Source organism: Macrobrachium nipponense, chromosome 26, assembly GCF_015104395.2.
Source record: "Macrobrachium nipponense isolate FS-2020 chromosome 26, ASM1510439v2, whole genome shotgun sequence".
Taxonomy (NCBI): Eukaryota; Metazoa; Arthropoda; class Malacostraca; order Decapoda; family Palaemonidae; genus Macrobrachium; species Macrobrachium nipponense.
The window spans coordinates 32606541-32620453 of NC_087215.1; the positions used below are offsets into that span (position 1 = coordinate 32606541).

General features: G+C 41.1%; 1 protein-coding gene across 1 annotated transcript in view; it reads right to left on the reverse strand.

Moving 5' to 3' along the window:
• LOC135200161 (neuralized-like protein 4) overlaps positions 1–13913 on the reverse strand; it is a 304677-nt gene that overhangs the window by 122271 nt on the left and 168493 nt on the right. The window contains exon 14 of the mRNA XM_064228519.1: positions 3047–3295. Coding sequence (XP_064084589.1) covers positions 3047–3295 — 249 coding nt within the window. The remainder of the gene's footprint in view (positions 1–3046; positions 3296–13913) is intronic.

Genomic DNA, 13913 nt, shown 5'->3' on the forward strand with positions numbered 1-13913 from the left:
AGATTCAATGAACTTACTGATAAATCTTGGCCTAGTAAGAGAGAGAGAGAGAGAGAGAGAGAGAGAGAGAGAGAGAGAGAGAGAGAGAGAGAGACGAGCGAGCGCAGACGAGATAAGTAGACCGAAAAGATAGAGAGAGAGAGAGAGAGAGAGAGAGAGAGAGAGAGAGAGCTTTTTCAAACTGCTAACGTTTCCTCCATCTCTTTATTTATCATATCTTCAGTTAGATCAGCTAGAAAAGCAAATGAGAATGATAAAAGTATTGTCACTACCGTTATAATTGTTGCTTAAACGCTGCAGCCATGAACAACTGAACGATAACAGCTGTTCTGCTACAACAACCGAAACGAATCTGATAACAACAATGTTTTTCTAGCATTTCAGTCATTGTACGATAGTAAAAAATTACCGTAGTTATGATACACATGATGTTAATTAAGTAGAACAGGACTTAATCATTTTGATATGGAGAAAATATTGGCAAGGAAATATAGTACTACTAAATTTAAGCTGCAGTTGTAGCTGAAACTCAGAAAACAAAATGTTCACACTGCTAATGACTTTAAATCATCATGCATCACCAACATGGATGCAACTCTGCTGCAAATAATATTGGAGAAAAAAGTATTTAAATAAAAAAATACTGGCCTTGAAAGAACACATTTTACGTACTGTCGTTTTCATGCCGATAACAGATAAACACGTAAATATCATATTATTATGAAATACGATCAAAATAACGAATGTAATCAGTTTTTTTTTTTTACACAAAACGACATGCTCCCAACATCATCCATTAACGAAAAAAATAACAATGGAGTTCACAAGACGTACATATTTAAGTCATATTTCAACTTAAAAGCCCTTCATATACCAAAAAATAATCTACTATTTAAGCTAAATAGAAGCAAGAAAATTGCTCTGGATCAAGTTAATAGGCAAAATAACCCTGCCTCTGCCCTCACCTGAGTTTTTCAAACCAAAACTTTGATCGTTATGTTTGAATTTTATAATACTATATATATATATAGTAATATGAGACGAAAATACAGTATTATTGATACAATGAAGTAAAACATAACTTTTTAGAAGAGCCAAGGAAAAGATGTATATTCATTATCTTTGTATTTTATGAGGGTCTCTCAGTGCTTTGGCAAGTACCGAAATATGTACTGATAACCAGACAACAGTGCCATCCAGTAACGAAAATAAATAACTAAGTCTAATTCACGTATTTATGTCAATTTTCAACTTAAAAACACTTCATATAAAGAAAAATAACCTTGTCACATACAAATAGAGTTTCTAAACACTAATTTATGCTAAATAGAAGCAAGAACATTGCTCTGAATTGAGTTAAATACAGCAAAATAATCTTTAAATATGGCGAAATAATCTGACCTCAGCCCTCAGCTGATTTTTCCAAAACAAAACATGATTGGTTTGTTTGTATTTTATAACACAAACAGTAATACAAGGCTACATATATATTCGTTATGTTTGTATTTTATGAGGTGGCCTCGGCACCTAGCCCAATTAACTGATAACCAGACATTGGTGCTATAAACCCTAAAGAATGTAAAACCCAGTTATGAATACAGTGAACCCCTGTATTCGCGTTCTCCGGATTCGCAGACTCACACATTCGCAGAATTCTCTCTGGAAAGTTTCCCCGCATTATTCGCGGAAAATTCGCACATTTGCGGTATTTTTCTATGAGAAATATCCACAAATTCCTAGTTTTTTTTTAATCAATTTCATCATAAAATGCACTTTTTGTGATAAAACTATTAAAACAACCAAGTACAAACATTTTTAGTGGGTTTTTCTTGAGTTTTAACAAACAAAATAGGCTGTTTTTAGCATTTTTATAGGGGTTCCAAACATTCGCGGGTTCTAACTATTCATGGGGGGGGGGGGGGGGGGGTGGGGGGGGGGGGGGGGGGGGGGGGGGGGGGGGGGGGGGGGGGCGGGGGGGGGGGGGGGGGGGGGGGGGGGGGGGGGGGGGGTGGGGGGGGGGGGGGGGTCTGGTACACATACCCCGCGAATACAGGGGGACCACTGTGTATTTAACAAGCGCCGTAAAACCAAAACGCTGCTAACCGATGGCGACGGTAACCGCGGGCTGCCTGTATCATCATTAGCTACTACTTCACAACACTTTATGAGATAAAAACTGAAAAAAATTTTGCATTTGCCAACACCTGCAATAATCTACAAAATCCATAACCTACAACCTTCTGAAAAGCACCTCTGCTTCAATTGGAATAATGTAACACCATTCCTCTAAGACCTTCTCAAAAGCACTTCTGCTTTAATTGGAAAAACATAACACTATTACGTACTCTAATACTAATTACTTCCCCTAACGACAACTGCATTGTCTATGACTTCCTTCTTAAAGCTTGCCAACTGTTAAAAAAAATAAAATTGCCTAGACCTACCTACTTCTACAGTTGTCACGTGCAGTTTCCAAACTAAATACCGATATGTAATTCTATTTCCATAATTTTCCAAATAAACACTTGCTATAATTTAATTTCCTACAGTGATCAGTTATCTCTGCATTTACCAAAATGATCAATGCTGTCAACAAAAATGTTATTTTTTTAAAAACTACAACTAAATCACCATATTCCAAGTGAAAAAACAAGCAGCACTTAAAGAGCAAGGATCAAATACCATAGTGTGAGCAGCTGTCCCTAAACTGATGACAATAGGATAAATGAATTCCAAAGAAAATCACTCAAGGAATGTAACTACATGAGCCCCTCTTTAAGCATGAATCGATGTCACTTTTAATAACTTGTTTCTTACTTCATGTGAGGAAAATATTTAACTGGAAAGCACGCCAAAACAATTCTGTCCTTCCCACATACCACTGCAATTATAACCAACATCAAAGGTTTAATATGACTACTAATTTCAAGCCTCCAAAACCTTTTAGTATGAAGACATGTTCAAACTGAACAGCACTTTTATCACTAATCAAAATTCTTGTTTCAATTCAAACGAAATACCCAAGAGAATAAAAAGGGTGAATTACCTGGTGGAAGATTTTCACAAGCTGTTCCCTGATCCTCTCCATTGACATAGTAATGGAGAGAACCATCTGAGTGTCTCATCATCCCAACACGCGTCCCTACGGCAAGAGAGTCAAGGTCACATCGGTAGTTGTTCATGATGGTGGCACCATCACGCATCACTGATGAACCACTGAGCATCCAAGTGTCATAATCGATGTCAGTCATTGTGCTTGGAAAATCCAGCTCCTCTGGTGGGATTGCTGTCACTCCTGTTAAGGTAAATTTGTAAAATAAAATTCATCCAGGATGTTCATGTCTAAGATCTTAAAGACTGAGATGTTTTAGCTAAGAGGTGAGAAAGGGATAGGAACAGTTAAGTCATAAAAGTAACATTTTATATGAGGTGCAAAGTCTCACAAGAAAGCCCAGAAAATCATGTAGAAAAGCAATATATAAATGCCTGGACCAGGAAGTCAGACATAAAGCTTAGGACAGAACAGGTTAGAAACAATTTATTTCATGTCTATCTTCATAAAGTGAAAAACAGATGTGAAAACTATTATTATGATAACAGTGTAAAGTATGTTACTCACATTCCTTGTGAAGCTTCAGAGCATTTCTTTATTAAAACTGTTAACATACACTTAAAATTATCTAATTCATATAAGGTAGTCCCGGGTTTACAGCAGGGGTTCTATCCTCGGGGGTGTGCCATTAGCCAAAAATAGCTGTAACCCAAAGTATCATAATGCAAATAAATAGCACTTAGGGGCCCCATTAACAGTGCCATTATGGTGCTGTAAGTCATAGCTAACAAACCAGAGGTCTTAACATTGGGGTAAATATTCTGGCACCAGCTGGAAACCAGCAAGGAATCTGTGGCATCTGGCATCCGATACATAGCTGAGGTGGAAGCGAATCAGAGACCAAGCTTGAACCTAGTGATGCAACAGTCTTTCTTCTGACCCAGGATGAAACAAGAGAGGGGTGGCTAAAGGTGGGCAGTCAATGTTAAGACCTAAAGTTTGTTAGCTCCGAAAAATACAAATTAATTAAAAATTTGTCATTTGTTCATACACAGAACAAACCTTCAGTCTTAACAATAATACAGACTCAGACTTGGAGGGAGGTATGAGAATCCTGAACTGACTGGAGGTTCACACCTGACCATTCTTCTTAGAAATGAGAATTCTAAAGAAGAGGACCTAAGCCTTCGAGATGTTAAATATGTGGATATCTAACACCTATTTCACTGAGTTTAAATACAATGAAACACGTCCAGATTCACTGCATATACTGAAGTCAAAAAGGACTATATCTTCAAGCAACAAACCATGTTAGCCACAAGAAATGGGTTTGTCACCACTCATCACTCCCCTAGCTGAAGAGAGGAGTTAAGCTACTGAGAAGCAGATTTGTATGTTGTATGGAACATAAAAAGGACTGTAACAGTAAGGCTGCAACGCTCACCTGCATCAAGCCAGTTCCAGCGTATATGTATATTCTTTAAACCATCGTAGGTATGAAGAAAGAAGAAAAAGGAAAGAAAAGAGACCAGTCATCTCACTCATTCCCTACTCCACACAATCATCTTATGCACGATACAAACTGTCTTGCCAGGAACACTGGATGAGTTACACTTGTTGGCAACATCCTTCAGGTAGAAGAAAGTGTAAGTGGTTTGACACAGTCAGAAACTAGCACTCAAAATCCTATGAACAGATAAGTTCTTCTTAATGCCAGGGAAGAACTTATTCCTCTGGTGTCACGTGTTTCTGCATGCACTGAAGTGGTGATAGAACTTGACACTTAAGAGTAGGCTTGCCATGTAGTTAAATGAAAGGGTATTCTAGGACACATCTTCCTTGGCCTGGCTGGTGTTAACATAAAGTCTATGACACCTAACCTCTGGGTGCCAGGCCCTTCAGATCACAATGCAGTGCTTTGACAGCCCAAGCGTCTTCCAAATCGCCACCATCTTGGACGCTTCTGACTCTGGAATAAATGAGAATGATGAAAAAGCCTCCCCCTTCCCGGGAATCAAATTAAATCCCGAAGAAGAATGGGCGACATTACAAAAATTAGCCTGAGGGCCTCCTGATACTTCCAATGACAAATCGATGGAAGAAAAGGAAGGGAAGAAAGGCACACCACTACTATTGGGTGTGTGCATAGCAAGAGACCAAGCATCAGGAAGAGAAGAAAAACCTTCCCATGAAGGAAGAGTAGAAACTCTCCGATGCTCTCTCTTGCTATAAAATGACTTTCACTGCTCTTTAGGTCATGCACGGCATTCCATGCAAGGATTTGTTATTGTACAAACATTAGAGCGGCACCTACTATATGTGATGTGGGGGTCGGTCGCAGCCGAAGCCAAAAAACGAGAACACAGAAAACCTGGAGTTCTGGGGCACACATGTTGACAAGGCCAAGAAGGAGCAGAAAAAGCCATAATAACAGCCCCACACACACACTAAACACAATCGAAACGGGCAATGAACCGGGTAAAGGCCGAGAGAAGTCAACCACAACTCTCGTCCACGCAGTTAAGAAAAAGACAGACGCAGTGGCGTAGGTGTGTGGTCTTTGACCACTCTTCACCCAATATACGCACGCGTTGCCAGATCTCACAAGATTCCTTGCTTTCATTTGCATTTTAACCAGATCCAGCTAGGCGGTAGAAATTACGTATCCTATTGTTAAGACCGAAGGTTTGTTTGCGTATGAACAAAGCAGAAACTCTTGAAGGTTGCCGATAACAAACTCCACCCCATAAGGAATGGAAAAGGAGGCAAATCTATCATTGTGCACTGAGGGAATCTGGGTCTTAGCCACAAATTCCATAGCAAATACAAAAGCTACTGACTCCAACCCCTTGAGAGTTTATGTCATAATCCTGACCATGAAGCTCTCCAACTCTTCTGAGGAAGCCAAGGTCAGAAGGAAAACCGTTTACAAAGTCAGTTTCCTGTAAGACGATTGACACACGGGCTTGAATGCAGCTTGCTTGAAACTACTCAGTATCAGAGTAAGAACCCAAGTAGGAGGTCTGAGTTTCCTAGGTGAACAAGACTGCTCAAGCTCTTGAACCACATAAGAATTCCCAGGGCAAAGTAATGTATACATCTTCAGATGAAGAACTAATCACAAAACAGCCCTCTAGCCGTTGCCAGTATGAAAAGAAAGAATTTCCTTTGTTCTGAGAAAAAAATCCAGAAGATTTTTAGCTACTGAGCAGAAACTCTTGAGTGGAGAGAAATCTGTTCAATGGCGCCAATCACAGCAGCAGAAGGCTCCATCTTCTAAACAGCTGATGAAAATCCTCTGAAGTAGCCTTACATCTGAGTTGTTGCTCCGCAAGAAAGCTCTCTCGCTCGAAAGAGATAAGGGACAGTCTCCAGACTTGAAGAGATAAATATCCTACTGATTGGTGGTATCTCTCCACAAGAGACTGGTGGAGAAGGTTGTGCTAAGGTGGAATCTCTCTTGGCCACTCAGCTTGGGGCCACAAGGAGCTACTTTTGAATATTTTCCTAGCCTAATCTTTCCTTTCGAACACAAATGTGCAATCTACCCACTGACACCACAACACAACTTAAATACATCAATAGATGCCTTCTAAATTCAACCATATGCTGCCCATACATTGGACATCCACCATATTTTGACAATGCAGAAAATAAGAACAATAAAAATGAAATAACTCTGACTAAACTGATATGTAATATATAATCACTACTAAGGTCATCCTAAGAATTTGGTACTCATTACAAGCATTCCCCAGTTAACAACAGGGTTACTGTTCTTCAGACGTGTCGTAAGCAGAGACATCATTGAAAATCATCAAAAATCCTAAGAAAACTTGGTTTTAATGCTTTGGGTGTATTGATAACTATATGAAGTGCATTTTTATTGTGCTTTTCATAAAAAAACTTCAAATATTGATTATTTTGCCTTTTTTGGAGTCCTATTTCTTCAGTCGGATCGGCGTCGTAAGCATAATAACCCTGGAACAAGAATTGTAAATCTGCAGATAATTTCTGATGAATATAACTGAAAAGCGCCATAAACTCAGAGCGTAGTAAGCAGCAACCATCATAAACTGGGAACTGCCTGTACTCTGTTCAGGACATGACGGAACAGGCAGATCAGAGGAAATGTGTAACCTCCCAGGTTGTTCCCAGTATGCAGAAGGGAGTCCTACGCCCAAACGAACAGATCTGAGACCATGAACAGTAGACCTCTAGCTTCCTGTTGAACTGTGTAGCAAAGAGGTCTAACATGGGTCTTCTCCTAGTAGACAGAGGAAACAACAGGATAACTCAAGGGGATGTTCTATGATAATAGGCTATATGTAGATAAGTTCTAAATATCCTACTGTCAACTTGTGCACTGTCAAAGGAATTGGATTACAGACAGAGAAGATGTCCTAGCGCTGCCAAAGGAAAGTGCATTTCCAAAAAGAGATGTCCTATGAAGTGATCCCCTATGAGGATCTATGTTCAGTACGCTGCTCATCAAAGGAGATGTTCTATGATGATGGACTTCGCCCACTTTTTGACTAAGGAACCACCATGGTGATTCCAGAGCAACATAGCTCTGTGCTAAAGACAGATCTTAACTCCTGCAGAGACCAGAACAACTAGGATATTGAGATACAGTACTGGTCTGGTTACTTGGATATATAACGGTAGGCTAAGTTAGGAACTGTACCCAAGCTAACCTAACCCGATCCCAAACTCTTAAAGAATGGGAAAATCTTCCTCTTGCAGAAGTCATAAAGCAGAAGAAGATGTTTTGGGATATTGAAGAGCACATCTGATAAAAATAAGCTCGAACCAGCTAGGCTAGGCTAGGCTAAGAACCCCAACACTTTGCTAGGCCAGGATGGTAAAGACAGGTTTGAACTAGCTAGGCTAGGCCTAGGAATCAACCCCTTAGACTACGCTAAGTCGTAGGGACAGGTTCGAACTAGCTAGGTTTGTCTAAGAACTCAACCACTTAGGGCAGGCTAAGTTGGTGACGGTAGGTTTAAACTAGCTAGGCTAGGCTAAGAACTCAACCACTTAGGCTAGGCTAAGTTAGTAATGGGAAGTAGATCCTCATCCTTCCTTAGCCTAGACTCCAATGCCTAACCATTTTAGTAGGTCTGAATTGTAGATTTATGGAGTTAGAAAATAATTCTACCCGCACCTGGAAACACCTTTTATGATCAGAATTGAACTGTTCCGTAAGCAGGCGTAGGGCTATATGGTTCCATAAAACTTCAATGTAAAGGAGCCAACCTATTAACTAACTGCAACTACTTGTGTCAAAGTCAAAGCATTAGGTCAATATTATCGTAAGAACAATCCAAATTGTAAATAAATGACGAAAAAAAATCATTCTTCCTATCCGGGAAGGGTTGCAGTCTTTAGATCAACACAAAGACTCTCAATTCCCATGATAAAGGGCATATGGGCCTGATTGAACAGATCTATTGACTTATGAAGGACATAACAATTGGAAGATTGATCTCGTATGTTGATGACATGGAACGTTCGTCGGACACGACTAAGGGAACGCCCGTCAGTCGTTTGCTGTGACCAAAAGGCATTGCAGACGTGCTGATTGGCCATGGGCTAGGTTGACTGTCCATTCCCAGACATTGCACAAATGCGCTGTGAGATAAGTTGAAGGTACGTTTTTATCTTGACATAGAAAATTCGGAACACCCATAAGAAGCCACCAAGGCAGTGTTTGTCAGACATTACCTACACGACCAAAATGTATTGTGAGCAGGCGTTCTTATGATCTATGGCTGTCTAGTTACATACAGTACATGCATCCATCACTGACTGTGAAGTAACGTACGTTGACATGCAATGATGAACGAAGTACATGACACCATCAGGGAGAAAGAGATGCAGAAGCACAACCTTTTCACCTTAATGTAGTCACGACCAATAACTGCAAGATGTACGACGAATGTAGGAGCTCCTAGGAGAGCGAGAAAAGAATGCCTTGGTTTCTTGAAAACTGAAGAAAGATGACTTCTTTCTCTCTCTCTCTTTCTACCACGAATAGCCGAAGGAACACATCTGCTATGAACATCACAGCTGTCACTTGAAACACTATATTTTAGGGATAGCATCCAGTTTCCCGCTCCAGAAGGAACAGGTGAGCCGAAGAGACAGCCAATTGCTCCCTCCCTAAGAAAAGCATGCAGACCATTAGAAGTCTCGAGAAGACTTCTTTGGGGCAGAGAATTGCCTTCCTCTTCTTAGGCCGTGGAAGCATTCAAAGAGGAAGGTTAGGAGGCATAAGATGACCAAAACGAAAGATGATGACCCACATGAAAAACTCACTGCAACACAGGAGGGAGGGTGCTATGTCACGGCAAGGAACCGCACCGATCAAGAGCAGAGTTTTCTTTTGTTAGAGCCGAGCACTTGGCTTGGCAGAGTTGAGCATACATCTCACTGGCGAGGGCCAGTACCGTCCTCCGACGCATTTCAGCCCTCGTCGAGGCCGAAACCTTTCAAGAGGACTGAATGGGGGACCCCCTACTGGTCTCACCGTGTGCATAGTCATGCAGGACCATCATGTCAACCCTGGGTACCGAGCGATCACCATGAGAGCAATCACCGGCAAGATGTGAATCACCTGAGCGATTCACTCCTTTCTTCTGCTCCGTGCCCGAGTCGTGATCTCGTGCACGAGTGCCTGACACGGGACTAGTCTTAGGGGCAGAACCTCTAGAACTAGTCCCTGGGGACAGCGTGACTGTTCCTGTTCCCGAAGGAACAGACGAGCTAGCAGAAGACCCACCTGCCTCCTCAGTCCAAGGAGGCAGACCCTTAGAAGTCACGTGACGAGACTTCTTAGGGGGGACTACCTCCTCCTTCTTCGGCAGGGAGCCTTAGAAGTAGAAGGGTAGGAGATTGAGGAAAAATATGATGATTATGAATAGAAAGATGACGACACTTGACAAGCTCTCTTCCTCCTCAACTTCTTCCTCCAAATTCTGCAAGACTTCTTGTACAGGATGAGGCATATTTACTAGCAAAGGTAGAGTTAATAATCACAAGGCAGCCGCCAAGGCATTGTCCAGTGATGAAACTCCAGGATAACAGTAGCAAGTTAATATGATTTCCAGTAGTGAAAAAGTACACACACTTGAGGACCAGTATCACAGCATGCTACGAGTTATAGGTACAATTTCAAGGTTAGGATATAGCCAACACAAAGACATCCAACCATCTACTGCTGTAATCAATTATCACCACTGTTAGCCTGTAAAAGAAAGAAAATATGATTAAAAACAAAAAATAAGGATACTCCTCTTGAATCCAAGGTCACCGCCCTCCGAAATGAGAGATCCCTCAAATACCAACAACACACGCGCCCCCCTCTCTCTTCATCTAATAAGCTAGTGAAAGGACGAAAGAGGAGAGTAAATACCGGAAGAAAAACTAAGGACAAACCTCCAAAGATCCCCTCGGTAATTCCAAAGCATAAGCGTAAATACCAAATGAATACACTGTCTCGCCTTGATTGCGTTAAAGGGCAAAACTATGTAATAAGGGTGTAAGTACACCCTTGCCACCGACCCTTAACACAAAGTAGGAAGGTAGCTAGCAAGGATAGCACAAAAATTGGGTTTGTATATTAATTATTAAAGTAAATTAATATGAACATCAAACACAATATAAATATCTTCTTCAAATTAAAAAGGAAAGATCCTACCAGGAAATCATGACTAACGGCAGTCAGCAAGAGCTCACAAACATACGTCTTCATCAGAAGACAGCCGAAAGCAAAGTGGAGTATTTATATCCAGGCGTAGGCCCGCCTGCCAGACGGTGGTTACTCCCTAACCACCTTGTTCAGGTGGGCCTATCAGCCTATCAGACAGTATTTACTGCCTAACTACCTTGGTCACGAATTTAACGGCCGTATTCCAGCCTACGCTGAAAGTAATTCCATATGTAAAGGACCGAGAGTTTGTGTATCGTGTAGGAAAAAACTTACATCGCAAAACAATATTTCAAATTGCAAGCTTGTTGACAAAGTAACAAGATGGAGCTGGCCCCTTTCTCCCAAGGACAATATTCCCCCTGAGAGAGATGGAGCAGTATTATACATAAAACAGCAGATGACAAAGCAGCAGAAATAGGCCTGGATGCACATCTACTGCAAGTCGCAACTGTCCCAGGGGAAGCGTGAACATGGGAATCCTGGAAGGCTAGGACAAATATGCTGACGCTCATGGGGGCTGGATAGAATATATGAAACAACAGTACGGGCTTAGATCTAAAACCGCTTGGGAAGGAGAGCAAAGTGAATATCCGCTCTCCAAAGAAATTAAAGAAAAAATGAAGAGTCACTAGGTTCAAGCACTGTCTCTGACTCATTTCCACCACATCTATGTATAAGATGGCAGTTGCCACAGATTTCCTGTATTTAAATTTTTTTTTATTGTTTTTAACCAGTTTCCAGCAAGGGCCAAAAGATTTATCCTATTGACAAGACTGAAGGTTTGTTCCCTGTATGAACAAATCAGGGTTAACAGCGCCATAAGGCAAATGCCATAGGTCCAGAACAACGTGACCCAAACCTGACGTAACCCAGGGATTGCCTGTAAAATGTTAGTAGAATAATACTAGAAATTTGTTAAGTTTTAACATTTCCATTAATATATCATGACAAATGCAAGTTCAAATTAAAAGTCCACTACCATACTATATGGCACTGTAAAGTCTTAGCAGCATCCTTACAGTCCTATTCCACCTGAAAACATTTACATATCTACATTTTTTATGTATCAATGCAGTATACTAATTTTAGTTAATGTCACTATAAAATTCTGTTGTAATTACAAAGGGTTAAATCATAAATCTTCAAAATGCAATTATTCTCCCAAATTTTATGCAAAAACTGCAAAACCAGTATGTTTTGCAGCAATCATATGGACACAAAGCAACAAGACCACAGTTCAAAATGATATTGTTAAGATACAATAAAGTTTTATACATACTTACCTGGCAGATATATACTTAGCTATAGACTCCGTCGTCCCGACAGAATTCAAAACTCGCGGCACACGCTACCGGTAGGTCAGGTGATCTACCATTCCCGCCGCTGGGTGGCGGAATCCCAACCATTCCCGTTTTCTGAGCCAGATTTTCTCTTACACCTGTCTCCTGAGGGGACGGCTGGGTGGGGCCTTAAATCGTATATATCTGCCAGGTAAGTATGTATAAAACTTTATTGTATCTTAACAATATCATTTTTATACATGCGACTTACCAGGCAGATTATACTTAGCTGATTGACACCCTTGGTGGAGGGCGAGAGACAGCTATATATATAAACAAAATTCTAATAACGGGAAACAACAATTGTTGTAGGATATCAATCCTTGGTTCTTACCTGTTTGGGCTGAAGACTTCATGATTACTGTCATTTAGTCTGCCTGCCTCAAGAGCTTCAGTGAGGTAAACCACCTATGACCGAACAGCCCTTCTGGATCATGTCAATGGGGGCTAGCCCGCTTACGCGACAGAACCTGCATGGATCGTACCAATGGGGCTTACCCGCTTACATGGCAGAGCCTGACCTGTATCTTATCAATGGGGGCTAGCCCTCTTACATGACAGAGCTTTAGGCTTTACATAATGCACAACGAGGAGACCAAAAGTTAATCCCGACCACCTGACCTTCCTAACCATGTTAAATCTAAGAACTGAAAAGGGTTCATCCTATACCCTCTTTCAGTCAACCATATAAACCAAACACCATAATGTTAAAATTACATAACCTAACTAATTAGGATTAACCTCAGCTCCTCCTCCCAGCACTAAATCCGCGGACATATGCTCCCAGTGAAAAGCACTTCTCATAAGAAACTCTCACATCCTTTAGATAGTGAGAGGCGAACACTGAGTTACACTTCCAATACGTGGATTCAATTAGATTTTGAAGGGACCACGTTTTATGAAAAGCCATTGAGGTTGCTATGGCCCTCACTTCGTGTGCTTTTACCCTGAGGAGTTTAAATTGTTCTTCACCACATTTAATTAAGATGCGCTTCCTTAATAACGTCTTTAATGAACAAAAACGTAAGGGCGTTTTTGATATTGGTCTTGTAGGATCCTTGACCGAACACCAAGACTTTCCTGCGTACCTCCCAAAAGAGACTTTCTTTGTAAATAAAATTTTAGCGCTCTTACTGGACATAGGGTCTTCTCCTTTTCTTCCCCCGTAAGAGAAGAGAGTGCCTTCACTTCGAAGCTTCTAGGCCACGGTTTTGATGGGTTTTCGTTCTTGGCTAAGAAGAGAGGCTTAAAAGAGCAAATTGCAGCCTCCTTCTTAAACCCCACTCTGCCCTCTAACGCTTGAAGTTCACTCACCCTTTTTGCCGTGGCTAAGGCGAACAGGAATAGAGATTTCCTCGTCAAATCCCTAAAAGAAGAATTATTGGAAGGTACGAATCTTTCAGACATCAAATAATGCAGCACTATATCCAAGTTCCAACTGGGATTTTTATTATTCTGACTTTTTGAGGTCTCGAAAGACCTAATAAGTCATGTAGATCCTTATTGTCGACACCTCCAGACCCTATGCCTAAACACCGAGGCCAGCATACTTCTATACCCCTTGATCGTAGATACCGCTAGGCCACACTTTCTTCTAAGGTAAAGAAGAAAATTTGCAATGTCGGTTATAGAGGTACTGGAAGAGGATAGCTCATGCGTCCTGCACCATCTTCTAAACACTTCCCACTTCGACTGGTACACCCGTAATGTGGATGGTCTCCTGGCTCTTGCGATTGCTTTTGAAGCTTCGCGAGAAAACCCCTTCGCTCTAACGAGTCCTTCGATAGTCTGAAGGCAGTCAGACTTA